Below are 17,625 nucleotides of genomic sequence, written 5' to 3'. Positions count from 1 at the left end.
CCCCCCACGACATCTCTTGCCAGATTTAGTACTTTTGGAAAGATCTGCTGTCAATAGACTGTCTTTTAATCTCAGCGTGTGTCTTTGGGGAACAAATAAGGAGGGAGCACATTGAAGTGGGAGACATTTCTACTGCACTCTGAAAATGCAGTGGGCGGATGGTTATCTCAAGAGATGCTGCAGCTTCATCTAAAATATAGTCTGCCAGGTTATTTTTATTAATCTTTTTCTGAGCTTTTTTACCTTGCTGACATTGCTACTAACAAGGTACAGTTGTGCTGTGACTGTTTAATATTGCATGTCCACCTGAAACAAGGGCATCAGTTAGAGCAAAATGACTGACAATTTTTACTATTAGCCAGGTAATTTTCTATTTAGAAAACAAGTCATATGCTTAAACTCCTATCTAGAGCTACCTGCCTCTTCAATTTCTTCCTGTTCCCTTCATACAGCTTCTACAAATAATGACAATCTTCTCTTTTTCCTAACATTGCTGCATGTAGCATCAATAATCATTCAGCATTTGCCAGGAAATGTAAAATGTATCTCGAGTTCAGACACGAGATCCCTGCCCTAGCATCCAGCTTACAATACTAGCAATGCAGGGCTCACACTCCATCTTTTAAGCAACCCTGTACATTGTTTGTGTAGCTTTACCCCAAGTAGAAATGCCTCCTGGAAGGAAGTTTTACGGAAGTCCTTGGATATTAGCAACATCAGTGTCCACATCTTTAAAAATCACAGTAAGAATTACACTTAAAAAAAACCAAAAACCCAAAACAAAAACAAAACAAAAAACCCCTTTCAAACATTGTTTATAAGGGTTTCACAATGTCAGCAGCCTTAAATTGCCAATAGACAAATGCTGACATCTTGGTATATTTATAAATCTTCAGAGGATACCAGCAGAGCTAGTACACATATTTAAAAAGAAAAAACAACTTAAATTTTTACGAGTTCTCTAAAATAAAGGAAATAAAATTGGAAATATGAAATGAAATGTTTTTCCCTTACTATTATTTGGATCTCTGCAAATGAAGACAGGGATAAAGAACACACAACAGCTGAGGTACATGCTTTTGTGCAAAACACAGGAACTCTGGGGAAAAAAAAATAAAATCCTAACTATAGACCTGCGACAATATGGATGACATGAGGTGCTGGCTGCGAACATACCAGACGTTAAAGCAGTCAACACTTGTGAATCGCCACAAGAGCCTCATCTAGATGGGCTAACAATTCCCCTCAAACTAAACGGCAAAGCTATTTTCTGTCTCTGGTACCACGAATCGACATATACTCACTCGTGTGCCATCCCACAGCAGAGACCCCACCGAGGAGCGTTCTGCACCAAGTACGCACTTGTTGGAGGGCGGGTTTTTCTGGTATGGCTAGAGGCTAGAAAACATTTCTCAGAAGCCATCAAATCCTCAGCTGCCTTTTGTCTGCTGTGACTATTTCTTACATCTGCATTAGTGACACATGCCATCGTGGGGACCAGTGCATCTGACCCAGGCCATTTGGTACAGCAGGAACCAATTACCACAAGACAATTTTTCCAAAGTTAGAAAGGGCACCCATTCCTCCTCCAGTGCAGCAGGCTGGTTTCAAAACCACTTTGAGCTTCAAAAGGGGAGCACGCTTGTGCGGTGGTTACAGAGTCTGAACCAGGCACAGGTTATCTTGAACAAACCCCCATCGTACCAATTTAAAGGGACTTGGTAATACTTTATACCTTGAAAAACTGGGCCTCTAATCCTAAAACACAGCAGTAGTTACTAATTTAACTAAATTATGAGGGATGGTAATTAAAGGCCTAACTTATCTATGCCTTGCAATTTCGGATTCGAAATAAAATCTTCCAGAGTTTTACAGATTTTCAGTTATTTTGAAAAGTTTAAAAATAAGATTTAAAAGCAGGTTGGGGACTGCTCCATCACAAAAATAATAAGAGTTTGCCTAAACAGGTCACACAGCTGTTCGGCAAATATAAATACATGACTGCAGTAAAACTGGCTTCATTTTACAACATCATAGATGCCATACTGTATTACCATCTTCTGTGTCAATGGGAGTTGACAAAAATCTTACTGGTCCAAGTATTTTACTTAAGCTCCAAATCACCACTGTGGCCCTTTTCCTCCCCATTCCACACAGACAGCTTTAAGGAAAGCAGCAGTAATAGAAAGTAACTGGAAAAATACATACTCCAACTAGCATCTCCATGAAAAATATTAAACTCAAGTACTTTTAAAGGTATTTTAAAGTAACTGGTACCCTCTGAAAGTCTGTGCCACAAACTAGAAATTTTAAATATGACATATCTGTCTATTCAAACGACAACTTGATTACCATTACATCATGCCAGGTTTTTTGTACTTTTAAATCTAGATAAAATATTCAGTACAGTAAAATAATTTAGATAGAACAGAAAGACTCCCCAAAATTAAGTATTTAGGAAAGACATCTTTAAACCTCACCTTTAAGTCTTTATTCGTAACAATGAAAGTTTAATACTGGTTTTCTTCCTTTGATGTCTAAATCCTCCCTCTAAATTCTGAGTGAGAAATATGCTGCTATTTAATTTCTTGAAAATATGTTTCCTCACTTGTGTCTTTATAGTTTTCGACACGGTTTTACGACCTTCTTCAGGCATAGAAACATTCTGGGGAGTCACTGACAGACTCACCTTAACAGGCATTTTCAGTCACCCTATAAATAATTGATAGTAAATACACTCTGTTCTATCCCAGTGAAAGTAAGAATAGGCAGGACCCGATTTATAAAGGGGGGGGGGGGGGGGGGGGAAGAGTTAACAAAGACTTTTTCAAAGACGCTGGTTTCTTTTTCTTTCCTTTGGTTCACGATGGGAATAACAGCATCTAGTTATCTAATGTGGCCATGGGTATGGGGCAGGGAGGAAGCGGGAAGATGACTCAAAACACTTAGGAACCATTGTGGGAAAAAATAAAGTTCTTACTACAGCTAATCTTGACTCTTGAATTCAAAATTGTCAGTGGCTTTCTGCAGATGCAACTTAAGAGTTCCAAAATTACTCTAAACATCAAATTACGCCTAGGTCACCGAATGGGTGGATACCCTATATTCTGTTTAATGTGTATGTTCAATTGCATGTGTATTTTAACTAACTGCATCTTTATTTTAATAACAGACCAAGTCCTGAAAACACATAAAGACAGACTATTTTTCTACCTCAGCAAAAATACAGCTGATACCCTGCATGACCCTTCAGGAGTGACTGCTCTGTTTATTCTATTTACATGACATAATCGGATTGGAAAAGGAGGGTGAGGGGTGGAAATCAGCAAAAAGACCAGAAACACATTTTTAACCATCGGTCATGAATAAGAAATCACTGCCTTGCTCTTCTTGCTGTTCCTGTTAAATTAGAGGTCTCTTCCTCATTATGGATCAGAAACACGCAAAGTCCAAGAATTTACATTTCCTGATAATCCTTACTGAATTATACCAAAGTACATACAAGGCAACATTTTCCATCTATTCTGCAACAGATAAAACATAAGATATATTCGCACACTGCTGCGTCCTGAACTAACAAGGATTTGCAGCTTTCATGCTGCTGTATCTCGATGCATTTAATTCTTTCGCACAGCTACGTACTTCTTTCAGGCAGCAGAAGATGCCCTTCACCTAGGAACCTAGGCAGGGAGACTAAAACCTAACCTCTCACTTTCCTCAGTTCGTAAGGACAAGGGAAACGTGCTTCTCTACTCTGTTCAGGATGCCATTTAGAGCTAATGTTAACTAACCATTTAGAAGAGAGGAGAAAATTTGATCAAGCTGTACTCTCCCGTCTGCACAGAAGTGGATTTTCTCTCCAGTAAAGTACTTTAAATCCTTGTAAAAGATGTAAAAGGTAGCACACACCCTACTGCATCTTAGCAGAAATACTTAGAATGGATTTTGACAAACAGCTTTTTAACCATCCCTCAGTCGGCATTTCTGTTGCCCCAGAAATATATTGGAACAGATTTCCAACTACACCTAAGCAGACAAGACCATGACACATCAGAACTTTACAGAGCTTACAGCAATTTGCAGCAGCGCTCCGAAGAGGCACTGCAGCCACATTTCTGGTCCATCTGACTTTGAACGAGCACAGTAACCAGCTACTGATTAACATCCCAATCATACGATTTAGTTGGGATTGTCTGAAAGTTTTCTCCTCCATTAATATTCCGTAAATTAAATCACACGTTTTAACAGTTAAAGGACTAAGAACATATTAATATCAGACTGCATCAAGCTAATCTAACCAGCAAATTTTTTTGCTCCAAATTTGAATGCGTTTCCTTGGCTATATTTTGGTTCTACATTTCTATTTCAGTGAAATCAAACGTCAAAACAGCTCGTTCTGCACACTGGCATTTTAAGTTGCATTCAGAGGCTTTTGATGCTTAATTTCTACGCTTTTCAAAATCAGCACATACATAGATATATAGATACATAGATACAGATATGCACATCCACTCATACACAAACAGGTTCATGAACTGCAATCAACAATTTTGTAAATATAAGTTTCCTAGCCATTAATCATCCCCTTTTTTTTTTAATCCTTATGGAGTGAATTACTAACTGAGAGGAGACGCCAATTCTAGTAAGTGAATGTTACCCAACAGGGATATAAAGCTGTCAACACCATAGTGCTCTTGCTTGCTCTAAACTCTCTCCCAGGCTTCATATGTGTTTTAAAGCGATATTAGCCTTTTTTTCCCAAGGACCTTTATAAAACCTGCCTCTCCTGAACAACTGAGCACTTGCACTTTATTACATACAGGTTTTAAAACAGACCAGTTAGATAACTGCTGAAACGTTTCACGAAGTACTGGGTTAGTTAGGCAAACCAAAACTGGAATTTTATACACAGGACTGACACTAACAACACCGTAAACAGTAACAAAACTTTCAAATCCCCTATTAAACACAACCTTTAAGACCCCGTTTATCTTTTTAGTGACCTTCCCTAGTTTATTATAGCTGCTATAATGGCCCTTTGAATTAAGCACATTCACATTTGGAATAATAGGAAGGAGAGTCACAGGGCAAAATTTCTCCTGAGAGCAACTCATTTTCCGTCTGCACTACAGAAGCTTATTGTAAACCACATTTTCATTCACAAATCTAGAGAGAAAGCTAAGAACACCCACAGCACTGTAGCATTTCCCTATTCCTCAGGGAAGTCACTGGAAAAATAATTGTAGCAAACACTAAGATTATAAAACTTGTTACCAAAGGTCATCAGTCTCATCACAGCACCAGTCATTTGAGAGCTTATTGCTCTGTTCTCAGGGATTAAGTTCAGAAACAGGTATTGCTACAGCAAAAAACCACTTGACAAGTAGGAAGGTATTTCAGCATTTACATATTCAAGGCCCAAAATAAGACTAATAAAAGAATTACTAGCATCTGCCTTTACTTTCAAAACTTTTAGATACACTTTACAGAACAAACAAAAATTAAAACTAAAATGGTCTCTAGCTTCTAGTGAAGTATTTGGGGTTTTTTTCCCAAATTGAGTTCACATTCAATGAATATTAGCGCTGTTCAAAGCCTGAAAAATAAGAACAAACTGAAAGACTAACAACTGAAGCCCTAGATGCCATTTCACTAAGATTTTCAATAGCTTCCTCTTCATCAAACACTAAGAACAATACTAAAAGAGCCTTTATTAATATTTATTTGAAGAGAAGTTTTGCCCTAATTTGTCAGTATATTTATTAAAGGTAATTCTTTCCATGAGTATCTACAGCTCCATTTCACAACTCGAGTGAAAAAACTAACATCACAGAGATCACTGCAAAGATAGACTTCCAGAAATACCCGAAACGGCGCGATCTGCATTCAGAAAAAGATCACTTGGTCACACAGGTTCTTAAAGATCAAACTTGAAAAAGACCAGAGGAAAAAAATATCTGGAAATTAGCTATGTTGATTTATCTTGAGAGCATTTCCAGGAGGAAAAAAAATGAAATCAATTTTAAGCAGCACCATTATCTTATTAAAAAAATCTACCTTAACTGATTTAGTATTGAGTATTATAGAACCTAGGTAAGTATTCAGACAAGAATAATTTTCTTCTTGCTTTCAGTATCAATAAGGAGTAATGAATAAGCTTTATTATGAAAAGCATAAAACCAAAGAGATTGAGACTGTTTAAAGAACACTAGCCAAGGGGAAAAAAAAAATAAATTATTCCTGCATTTCCTATTCCCCCACACTTTTACACTCCAGTCTACACCGACTTTATAAATGAGCTGAAGAGTAATGAAAGAAAATGTAAGCTCTTAAAAGTTTGCTTTCAGAAACGTGGAGTATTTGTCTTAAGTGGAAGAAATCTTCCATAAGCTAACAGGCCAGGTTCAAGCTGAGCCACTGATACAACTATAAAAGCCGGCAAACTTCTCCTGGCTAACACAGCTGCAACTGGAAAGCAACATATATATTCCAAAACATTTTAAAACATTCCTTTAAAGTATATTTTTATAAATGCCCCAAGGAGAATGAGTTTAGCTCCAGATCTAACACCCCCTTTAAAATGAAGCCGCTGTAACAGCTTATCTTGAGAAAGGCATCCAAAACTACATATATTACCTTTTATATGATTAAATAGTTCATTTTTACAATTACTCAACAAATTATTTCTCCACCAATTTGTAAGTGGAATAATACTACAAGTCTTCCACTGCAAAGCTTTTTCCGCGTATTAGATGAACACGCAGAAGAAGCGTAAAAAAGACAGTCACCCAAGAAACATGAAAAACTGGTGCAATCTCTTACCCTTCATTAGGTGTATGAATGAATCCTACGTTTTTAAAGTAAAAAAAAAAAATCTGCTGTCCCTTAGCAAACTTCAGCAATTAGGAAGCCTATTGAGCCAAAGAGGTCTAAAACAAGCATCTTAATGGTAAAATCGCTAAATAAACCTCACGTAATGGAGAGTCATGTGACGATCATATCAAAGTATCTCTTGAAATGTCATTTACACAAACTCTTTGTGTACAAACAACTACATTTGAGTGTCACCCCTCTCCACATTTAAAAAAAAGTACACAGCTGGGGGAGGGGGGGTTAAGGTAAAGTTATTTGTGGCCTGTCCTGCATTATTTTGCTCGCAACATCTGGCTAACCTCATGACTTGTAAATCTGTTTTTCCTAAGACGAGGCTGCACTGCGTTAAATGCAACAGCATCAGAATCAAGATGAAAATAAAGAAGGCGTTTAGAAGCAGCTGGAAAATTTAGCTGCTTGGAACCTTGGAACAACAAAGCTGGGGGGGGGGGGGGGGGGGGGGGCAACCACGCGTGTCACTGAAACATGCCCTAAACACAAAAGTCACCAGCAGCAGCGAGGGAGCAGAGCAAGTGTGGCAGCCATCCTGAAGCCCCGCACGAAGGCTGCAGACCCCGCTCGGCGGTCGCACCGAAAGCGCTGCCCCGGCCCCGGCCAAGGCCGGCTGCCGCAGGTCGCTCCCTGCGGGAGGGATCGAGTGCCCGGGCGCAGAGATGCGCGCTGCCGCCCGCCGCGCCCGCAGCCCCCGAGCCCGGCCCGCACCGACCCCGCGCCCCCCGCCGCCCTGCTCGACCCGCGGCCGTGCCCCCGGGGCCCTGGCGAGGCGGGGACTGCGCCGGCGGCCGCCCGCCCCCCGTCCCGCGACGGGCGCCGACAGCGCCGGGCTCGGCCGGGCCCGCCGTGAGCCGCCCGCCGCGAAGGCCTTCCCAGGAGCGGGCCGGGCCGCGGGCGGCGCCGGGCGGCTCAGCGCCTGCCGGGGCCGCGGGCGACAGCGCGGACCTGCCGGCACCCCCGCACGGCGCCGCCCGCCCGCCCGCCACACGCCGCCCCGGGCCGCCAGCCGGGCCGGGGCAGGGTGCCGCCGAGAGCGCGCCCGCTCCGTTACCTCCCACGGGCTTGGCGACGGCGCCGTTGGGCCTCCCGCGGGTGCCCATGGGGCTGCCGTTCTGCTCCAGCCGGGCCACCTTCCCGGGCGGGGGGCCTTTGACGTCGGGGCTGCCGCTGCCTCTGTCCGGGCTGTCCCGCAGGCAGGGGCTCTCACTTCTCCGCTCCATGCTCGGAGACGCGGCTCCCGCTGGCAGGTCGCAGTAGAAGGAGCACGGACCTAGGGCGAGAGAGACAAGGGGCGCTTCAGCGGCCGCCGGCCCGCCCCGCCGCCCGGCCCCGGGCCCCCCGCCCCGCAGCGCGCCCCCCGGGCCGCTCAGCCCCGCGGCGGACGGCCGGGCGCCTCGCCTCAAGCCGCCAGCCCGGCCCCGACCCGCCGCGGCCGGGGGCTGGCAGCGCTGCGCCCCGGTGCCCATCGCGCCGGGCGGGCTGGGGTAGGGGCAGGGGCAGGCAGCCCGCCCGCCGCAGCCAGGTGCTGCGCCCCCACTCCGGCCTCGGCGCGCCCCGGGGGCCGCGGGGAAGCGGCTGCCCGCCCGGGCGGCCCCGCCGGCACGGCCCCGCTGGCACAGCCCCGCCGCGCCGGCCAGCTGTGCAGCCCGGGAGCAGCCGGCTGCCGGCGCGGAAGCCTCTAGCGAGCGGCTCCCGGGAGCTGCCGCTGTACTTACTGCTTATAGCCTGTCTGTAAGTTGGCTGAGTTGGGCTCTGTCCATGGATCAGAAGTAGAGAATCCAGGGTGGAAAGTTTCTTGTTTCCTCCTCGCACGCCGCTTTCTTCGCTTCTACGCCTTCCCCCCACCCCCAGCCCCCTCCTTGCCCTCCGCCGGGGTGCCGGGGCGGCGGCGCGGGGCGGCAGGGGCCGCGGCCCCTTCCCGGAGGTCCCGGGCGGCGAGCGGCGCGGAGCGGAGTGGAGCGGGCGGGGCGGGGGCGCGGGGAGCCGCGGGGCCGCCGGCCGCGGCGCGGAGGAGCGGGGAGAGGGAGCCGGCTTCTCACACCTTCCGCGCAGCAGATCGATACCGGGGGAGACGGGGGGAGAAGAGGAGGAGGGAGCGCCGCTCTCCCGGGCGCGGCGGCGGCGGCGGCGGGTGCCCGGCGGCGCGGGGAAGCGGCGGCGGCGGCGGCGGCCCCCGGTGTGTCACTTTCAGTCGCTCCCTCCTCTGCCGGCGACAGCAGCGGCAGGAGGGACTCGCCACAGAGCGCGGAGAAACGGTTATTAGTTGCGTTGAGTCATCGAGGCAGAGTGAGTCCTTTTGGGGTTGTCCTTGGTTTCGGGTTCGGTGCGTGTGCGCGCCCGTGTGTGTGCGCGCGCGCGCGCGCGTGTGTCTGTGTGTGTCTGTGTCTGTGTGTGTCTGTGTGTGTGTGTCTGCCTGTCTGTCTGCGCCGCGTGCCTGTCCCAGGGCTGTGCATCCCAAACATCGCCACCCCTCCTCGCCTCCGACACCCCTCCCCCTCCCCGCCCCCCCGCAAAAATCAAGTCTCGGTGCTCTCTGGGGACCGGGCGCAACCGGGCGCGCCGCAGCTCACCTCCCGCCGGCTGCGGCCCCGCTGCGCGCAGGGGCGGGAGGCACCGACCCACCTGGCCGGAGGTTACGCACCCACACACCAAGGGCGCATCCCGCACACGGGCAGCGGCGCCGCACGCAGCCGGCCGGGCGGGGGAAGGGAGAGCGCGGCGGGACACGGCGGTGACAGGGGCGACCCGGGGCATTAGGGCGCAGGGACAGGGGCAGCGGGGCTGGGGGAGGGCCGCGCAAGAGGAGGAGGAGCCCGGAGAAGAAGGGGGAGACTGGGTGGCGGGCACAGAGAGGAAGCCGGAGTTGGGGACACCGGGCCGACCGGGCAGGCGCAGAGTCGCCGCCGGCGCGCAGTCCGGGCGCCCGACTCGGTCCGACGCGGCCGGTGCGGCCTCGCCGGCTCCTGCCGCCCGCCCCGCGGAGCCGAGCGCCGGCGGGGACCCTCCCGCCGCCCGGGACCCTCCCGCCGCCCCTCCCTGCCGCCGCGGGGCAGCCGTAACTTTTCGTGGTGCGGCGCGGGGCTGAGCCCCGGGGACCGGCAGCGCTTCCCTCGGGGCGCCGAGAGCGGGCGGGCGGCCAGGCCGCAGGTAGGGTCCCCCGCCGTCACCCTCCTCTCCCTGCCCGACGCCAGGCAGTTACCGGGCTGGCCCTGAATAATTGATGGCGGGGGCCGGGAGGAGATGACGAGCGGCCAGGCAAAGCGCTGCCGCCGCCGCCGCTGAATTATTTAATAGCAGAGCTCCGGGTCGGGCACGGCAGCGGCGGCTACGCGCAGCCGGCGGGGAGCGGCGAGCCCCGGCCAGGAAGCCACAGCGGGACGGGCTGGGCCCCGCCGGCCCCGGGTGGCAGCCGCCTCTCCCTCGGGCGCAAGGTGCACCGGAGCCGGCGGCGGTAGGTGCTTCCCCCGGCGGGGCCGCGCCCGCCCGAGGCCCGCAGCGCCCCCTGCCCGGCCCGGGGGGCGACGGGGAATGATCCGCCGGCCCCGCGCCGCCCAGCCCTCCCCGCCCGCCCGGCGGCGGCGGAACGAGCTCCGCGTTAAGGTGGAACGGGGAAATCCCCTCCGGTGCGCGGGACAGGTGGCGGACGGGCGGCGGGGGAGGAGGCGGCGGGCACCTGTGCCCGCCGCCCCCTCCCCCTTCTCCCCCGCCGCCCGTCCGTCGCTGGCTCGCTGTGGGGCGCCGCCCTCCCCGCCGTGCCCCCTTAAGAGCTCTGCCTTTTACGGTGGCGCCGGAGGGTCAAAAAAATGTGGGGACTACGGGGGGGCGCGGAGGGCCCCCCGCCCGCCCCGGGCACGGCGGGAGTATCACCGCCACCGGGCAGCAGGTTTCCGTCCGCCCCGTAAACGCCCGGGGAGGACGGGCGGCAGGCAGCGGTAGCCCCCAGCCCGCACGCCGCCGATCCTGATGCGGCGAGCCCCACCGGTGCTGCCCCGGCGTTCGGAGAAGGGGAAGGGCAGGTCCCCCGCGGGAGCTCGGCCGCCCTGGCCCCGCTTGCCCCCCGCCTCCCCACCGAGCGGCAGCGGCAGCCCGCCCGCCCGCCGAGTGCCCAGGGCTGCCGGTAGGCTCCGGGCCGCCCCGGGAAGCGGTGCCGGGAGAAGCAGCGGATCCCCGGGCAGGGTAAGAGAAATAACCGCTTCGCCCCCCACCCGACCCCGGCCGGGCCCCCAGCGCGGCGCCGTGTGTGGCTGCACCCGCCGCGGCCGAAGGGCCCGCGCCTCTCCCCGCGAAGGGCTGGAGCACCCGCCGCCGCAGCCCGGCCGCGGTGCCAGCTCTGCCCCGGGATAGCCAGCTGCGAACGGTGGTGAGCCCCCGGGGTCCCGGAACGGGGGGGTGGGGGGGCGGAAGAGCGGCGGGGGCGGCCGGCGCGCCGGGGCTGCGGGAGCTGGCGGAGCAGCGAGCGCCGGTGCCGCGGCCGCGCAGCGAGCGGAGGCGGAGAGCGCGCAGCGGCTGCCGCCAGCCAGGTCTCCGGCCGTCCCCGGCAGAAAAGCGCCTCAAAGTTTGGAGAACTCTCGTCTTCCTTTTCAAATAACCCGATCGAACTTTTCTTCCTCCCCCCTCCCCACCTTTTTTTTTTTTTTTTTTTTTTTTTTCCCTCCCTAAATCTGATAAAACTCGGCAGCAGCCCTTAACTCGGAAGTTAACCTTTCCCACCGGCTATCAAATAATTGAATATAATGCTTTGTTCTTACCTTTGATGTTGAACTACGAATTCCCGCGGATCAATGGCCAGAAAGTTAGAAGAATTGGTGATTTAGGACTTCAGTACTTCTGGGGGGAAAAAAAAAATGCCAATGGTTTAGCCAGGATCTTCCCTGTCTGATTCGTTACTATTATTATATCTGATGATGTGGATGGATGGAGAGATTCAATCCAAGCCCATTAATGAGCTATTTTATAAACACCACCGTCTGAAGATCTTAATTTACATTTTGTCAGTGATCCTTTCCTTAACAGTGGAGACGTGTGGCGACAGCATGATTACAGGACTTTACTAAAGCTCCTATAAGAGTACGACTGGCTTGTTAATCGATTAATATTTTATTAAGTGTAAATATTTTATAAAGTTTTTAGGAAAACTATCGATTCTAAATTATTAAACCAGTCAGAAGGGCATTTGAATAATGCATACAATTAAATACATTTAAATATATATGTAGCGATTGCTTTATTTGCTGTGAATCCCCTGCACCTTCCTCTCGCGTTCGGTTTCTTTTCCCCACCGGCAGCTGGTTTCACATTTGCGCGTTCACTGGAATAGCAGGATCGCCACTTACGTGTTTATTCCTGTATTTACAAACCGAACTCTTACAGAAAATACTGCTTTAACTTTGAAATCGTGAGCGGTAACCATTTGAAAATTTCGACGCGGAAGTGAAGGGGCTCGTTAGTAAAACCGAACCGAGCGCGTATTAATTTTGCTGGTTGGTAACTTCTGTTTTGTAAACAACATTTAATTTAGGCAGATTTTATTATACATGATGCTTATTTTTCTTTTACATATTTTTCTCAATAAAAGCCTTTTCTTTCTGTTTCAAATTAGAAATGCCTTTTTTTTTTTTTTCCCCAGTGCATGATTTTCACATATTGTCCTCGTTTCCACTGGAAAAAAAAGGGCGATTATTTCCCATCGCTTTCCCCCATCCTTTCTCAGTCTCACCATAAAAAGAAATAGTTTTATTATTATTTTATTATTATTAATAACCTGTTTTTCTAACACGAACTCCACTACGAGAATTTTCTGCTCTTGCACTCCACGGAGAGCAGGAGTGGGCACGCTCCGGGTCTCCCAGCGCTCCCTGTCACCGAAGTTTATGGACGCCTCAAGTGGTTGATTGCCAAAAAATTTTTGAACAAAACAAACGAACAAAAACACCTCCTTAGAAAGGTTTGGTTTTCATTAACTACCGTTTCTAAAGCCAAAACGCGTGGAAGCGATTGCAGCTCCGTGCCTGCACAGGCTTCAGAGGCGGCCAGCTGCGGCTAGGGCTGCCGCGGCTCCCGCACCTCCACCGCCCGCCATGCCGCGCCGGGGCTGCCCGCCGGGCCGCCGCTGTCCCCCGGCCCGGAGTTTCCCCCGCGCTGCTGCCCCCCGGGCCGAGGCTGCCCCCGCGCAGCTGCGCCCGAAAGCCGGCCGCCGTGCCCGACAGGATACACCGGATCCGCCGGGCTCCCGTGCGCTCTCCTCGCCTCCTTGCTGCCCGCCCGCCCGGTACCTCCCAGGGGCCGCGGCGTCGGCCGGACGGCCGCCTCCCCGCGGGGCTCGGCCGGGCTGCCCCCCCCGCGACGGCGCGGCCTCGCCCGAGGCGGGGGCCGCCAGCCGGGCTCCCAGGAGGGCAGCCCGCGGGCACCGCCTCGGAGGGCGGGGAGGGTGCCCGGGGCTGCCGCGACGGCGCAGCGGCCGGCGGGAGGGGAGCGCGGCGGCCCCGCACAGCGGCGGGGCAGCGCCGGGTCCCCGCGGGGGCGGCGGCCGCAGCAGGCAGCGCCGTGGCAGGCGGGCTCGGAGGTGGGGGGCGGCTCCAGCAGGCGAGGGCTTCCTGCCTCCCCACTCCCGCTCGGCCCGGGCTCCCCTCCCAGCGGCCGCCATCGCGGCGGGACCCGAGCACGGGGCCGGGGTCGCCCGCCCCGTCCCGGCGTCTTCCCCTTCGCACAGCGCCATCGCGCGGGCACCGGCACCGGCGCAGCCCGAGGCGGCCGCTGCTCCCGCCGCCGCGGCCCCGGCGGCCTGGTGCAAGCAGGCCGGGCGGGCAGCACCTGCCGCGGGGGGCTGCCGGGCCCCGCCCGGGCTGCGACGGCCTCGCCACCCTCCGCCTCGCCCTGGCCCCGGCAGCGCCGCTCCGCCCTGCGCCTCGCCGCACGACGTCGAGGCTCCGGCACCGGCCGCGCCGCCCTCGTCGCCCGCGGCCCGGGAAAAACCGCGGCGGGCAGCTCCCTGGGGACCGGCCTTCCGCCCGGCCGCGGTCCCCCCGCGGCCCGGGAACGGCGCGGCGCAGCCGCCGACCCGGCCTCCGCCAGCGCCGCGGCGGCCCCTCCGTCAGGCTCCCGCCGTCGGAGACGAGCCGTATGGCCGCGCCGCTGCAGGAGCCGCTCCGCACTACCGATCGGCGCCAGGGTTAGGAGGTGAAGCCGAAACGAAATCACCGAACCATGCCGGCTGCCAGCGGCGGGAGCAGCCCGGTCCTGCCCGCACCACTGCGACGGCAGCGCTGCGGCCCCCGCCGACGGGGCTGGCCGGAGCACGGGGCGGGCCACCGCCGCTTCCCCCGCCACTCGCCGCCTCTTTCTCGCGGCAGCCCGAGCCCCAGCGGGCGGCGGGGCTGGACGGGGAGCGCGGCGGCTGCCGGGTCGCCCGGCGAGTTCCCCCGTTCCGCGGCCCTGCGGGAGGCGGCTGTGCCTCCCCGGCGCACCGCCGGCCGCCTCCAGCCCCTTCGGGCTCCACGCGGCTCGTTCCTGCTGTGCCAGTTGAAAAGAAAAGAAAAAAACCAAACCAAATCAAACCAAACGCGTCGTTAGGGCGTCCGAGCTCCGAGCGAACGGTTTCGGAGCACAGCGTCCCTGCAGACCCTGCCCTCGCCTTCATCCTTCCCTCACTTTATTAGGAAAGGCTTTCGCCGCTAACGTCAGCTACGTGGAGAAGGAGCTGCGGACAGCAGAGGGGCAACCTCCGCAGCCAGACGCGCGCAGGGAAGGGAGAGGCGCGGCCGGGGCTGCCGTTACACCGTGTGTCGGTGCCCGGAAGGCAGCGCAGCGCAGCGCAGCGCCGGCCCAGGCAGGCGCAGGCGGCGGGGTTCGGCGACGGGCCGCTGCCGCGGGGCTGGGCTGGCCTCTGCCGGGGTCCCTCCTGCCCTCCGCCCCCGCGCCGCGCTCCGCAGCTTCCCCCTCGTCCTCACACTCGTCTCCAGCTCTCGGCTGTCCCCCTGCTCGCGAGTTTGCGTTTTCCCGCAATCACGCGCTGCGGTGCGAGCCGCACAGAATTTCCTCCGTGAGACTGCACGCTCATCGACCCGCCTCACCTTAACCGGCTTGCGAGGCTCTTCGGTTTTGTACGGCTTCTCTAAAATAGCTCTGCTTAGATTTGTGAACTGTCAGGAGCAGAGAGCACAGAGCGAACCGCCAGTGCCCTGCGGCTCTTCTTCAAATTAGCGGCTCATAGCTGGAAACGAAGGAAGAGTTTCGCCACCTTCGCTGCGATTCAGGAAAACTCCCTGGGTCTGAGAGGGAAGCGGCTAACACGTACTGAGCGCGCCCCGCCACCCCAGCGCCCGCTGCGGCCGCTCCTTCGCAGCAGCCAAGGCCGCCGCGGCGCCGCCTGCCCCGACCCGGCGGCCCCGCTCCCGCCCCGGGCGGCGCTGCGCCCCGCACAGCCGGCAGGGAACCGGCGCCCCGCCTGCCGCGCGCGGCCCGAGCTGCTGCTTCAACGAAATGCGTGCGGGGGCTGCGCCGGCCAGCCGCCCGCCCCGGCCCGGCGCCTTGCCCGTTCGGCCCCGAGGTGCTTGCGGGACGCCGGGGGGGCCGCTCGTCCCTCGGCCGAGCTCTCGCTCGGGGCGGGGGCGAGAGGCGGCGGAGCTCGGACAGGACAAGCCGAGCGTGCAGGGCTGAGCGCTCGTACCCTGAGGCACGAATCGTTTTAATTGCAACGATTTACGCAAATTAGCGAGATATCGGCCCTTGTCCCCCGCCCGGCTCCGACCTGGAAGCACAGCATCACCCCCCAGCGCTGGACACCACTGCCTCCCAAACTCTCTCAAGTTCCTAGGGCCGGCGGAGACCAGGCGGGACCAGAGACGCGGGCAGAGCCGGGCGGGCAGAGCCGATTCCCAGCGCCATCCCCGGGGGCTTCCCGGGGAGCAGCGCTTCAGCCCCAGCCCCAGTCACCGCTGCGCTCGTTGCCCAGGACGGTGCGCCTCATTAGCGACTGATTTCTGTGAAGAGCGGGGTGCCATCTTCCTCCTAAACCCAAACTTTGCCTCTTAACAGACACTCAGATCTTTGTACGCAAACCGTCCGCATAAATTACACCGTCGGCAAACGCGTACGGAGCTCTCCCTCAACTCTACGGCACCGGGCAGCGGCGCCCGCCGGCTGCGGCCACGCCAGACGAGGCTCGGGGCACCGCTGCGGCCCGCACGGGTCCGGCCGCCGGCCTCCTCCTCCCGCCCTCGACCCCCGCCGCCCCGCTGAAGGCGAGGGCAGGGCAGCCGGTGGCAGAGGCTGAGCCCAGCTGGGTAACTGAAGTACTGCGGATCTGCTCAGGGAAAAGGGGCAGATCGCGCAGGGCACTCCGAGTGACGATAAACAACATCGGGTTTATTGAACCGTAAAGGCTGAAAACGCCGTTGAGCAGATCGAGGAAACGCACCTAACGCACACACCCCTAACAAACGCCCCACAGGCAGCTCCCGCGAACGGCAGGCAGCCCTGAGCCCCCCCGGCCGCGCCGCGAACCAGGCCCGTCCCCGTCCCTGGCGCAGACGCGGCCGCTGGGCAGCCGCAGGGGGCTGGCCGGGCAGCGCTCAGCCTGCTCGGGCTCCCCCAAGCCCCGCACCGCTACCCACGGGGCTTAGCAGGGCGCTCTCTGCAGAGGGGACACACGTGGGGCACCGGGGCAGGAAAAGGCCAAGTCCTGTCGCTTTCGCTCCTGCGGACAACCCTATCGTCTTTTCCCGTGCCCCCAAAACTCTGCCTGCCTATACGCGCCGACACTTACAAAAAGCTTTAGGGGCCAGGGCTGGCACTTGGTCCGCCAAAGGCCACCCCCCGTCCCCGGGTCTGGAGCTGCCCGCCCGCGCACAGCAGGTGCCGGGAGGCCGGGAGGCAGCCCGCCGCCCGGGGCGGCCCCGCTGCCCTTGCAGAGCGCGGCGCCCCGCAACCCGGACGTGGCTTTCCGGCGCGGCGGGACGAGGCAGATGCGGCGGCCGGGGGCTTCTGCCCCGAGCCTGCTCGCCTTCCGCGGGGCTGGCCTCCCTCTGCTCCCGCAGCCTCCGCTGGCACCGTCCCGCTGCCCCCTCCGCGTACCCGGGCGGCGGGCAGGGCGCGGAGCGGTGCGCGGCCGCGCAGCAGCGGAGCGCGCCCCGACCTCGCCCCGCCCGCCCGGGCGCTGCCCCGGGCCGCGGCCCCGGCAGCCCCCCGGCTCGGCCCGCTCCACCCTGCCGGGGGCCACCGGCCAGAGCGCCGCCGGCGCGCTCCCGTGACAAATTTCACGTCTGTAAAGGGACGGGTTAGCGGTACCCGCCGTTTGAAATCCCATTACAAAACCAGACCAGACGCAGTGCTCGTCACGGAACCGCTCCAGCTAAATCAGCATCTAACGAGCGGGTTTGTCCCCAGCGGGGACGGCAGCTCTCGCTCCGCTGCGTGAGCCGCGGCTCTTCGGCCCGGGACGTGCCTTTGGGGCACCCCGCCCCTGCGGGCTGGCACGGGCATCTCCCCCCGGCACCCCCGGCCGAACGGGCGCCGGGGCTCAGCCCCTCGCAGGGGTCCCCCGCCGCCGCAGCCCCCCACAGACCCCGCGCTCCAAGAGCCCTCCGTTTTGTCAACACGCCGGAGTATTTGACAGTCACAATTACCTGTAAATATTTCGACCGTTTTGTATACGAGACACTTTATTATTTCTTGCCTTCCGCCTGGCAAGCCTCGCGGAGAGGGACCGTAACACGGCGGCGGCTGCAGCGCGGCAGAGCC

At 56.5% G+C, this 17,625-nt stretch overlaps 2 protein-coding genes across 2 annotated transcripts in view; one reads left to right on the top strand and one right to left on the bottom strand.

The window, feature by feature from the left end:
• The window catches only part of SATB2 (SATB homeobox 2), a 136,515-nt gene extending 127,578 nt beyond the window's left edge, over positions 1-8,937 (bottom strand). The window contains exons 1-2 of the mRNA XM_056350123.1: positions 8,604-8,937; positions 7,940-8,158 (exon numbers count right to left, since the gene is read on the bottom strand). Of these exons, the coding sequence (XP_056206098.1) occupies positions 7,940-8,108 (169 nt within the window). The 5' untranslated portion in view covers positions 8,109-8,158; positions 8,604-8,937. The remainder of the gene's footprint in view (positions 1-7,939; positions 8,159-8,603) is intronic.
• A 4,028-nt stretch (positions 8,938-12,965) lies between these two features.
• LOC130153748 (basic proline-rich protein-like) lies at positions 12,966-15,575 on the top strand. Its single transcript, XM_056349017.1, has 2 exons — positions 12,966-14,480; positions 15,018-15,575. Exons 1-2 carry the CDS (start codon positions 12,966-12,968, stop codon positions 15,573-15,575), a joined length of 2,073 nt encoding a protein of 690 aa, XP_056204992.1.
• The last annotated feature ends 2,050 nt before the right edge of the window (positions 15,576-17,625 follow it).

This window comes from Falco biarmicus, chromosome 8, assembly GCF_023638135.1.
Source record: "Falco biarmicus isolate bFalBia1 chromosome 8, bFalBia1.pri, whole genome shotgun sequence".
NCBI lineage: Eukaryota > Metazoa > Chordata > Aves > Falconiformes > Falconidae > Falco > Falco biarmicus.
This window is presented reverse-complemented; position numbering and strand designations above follow the sequence as displayed.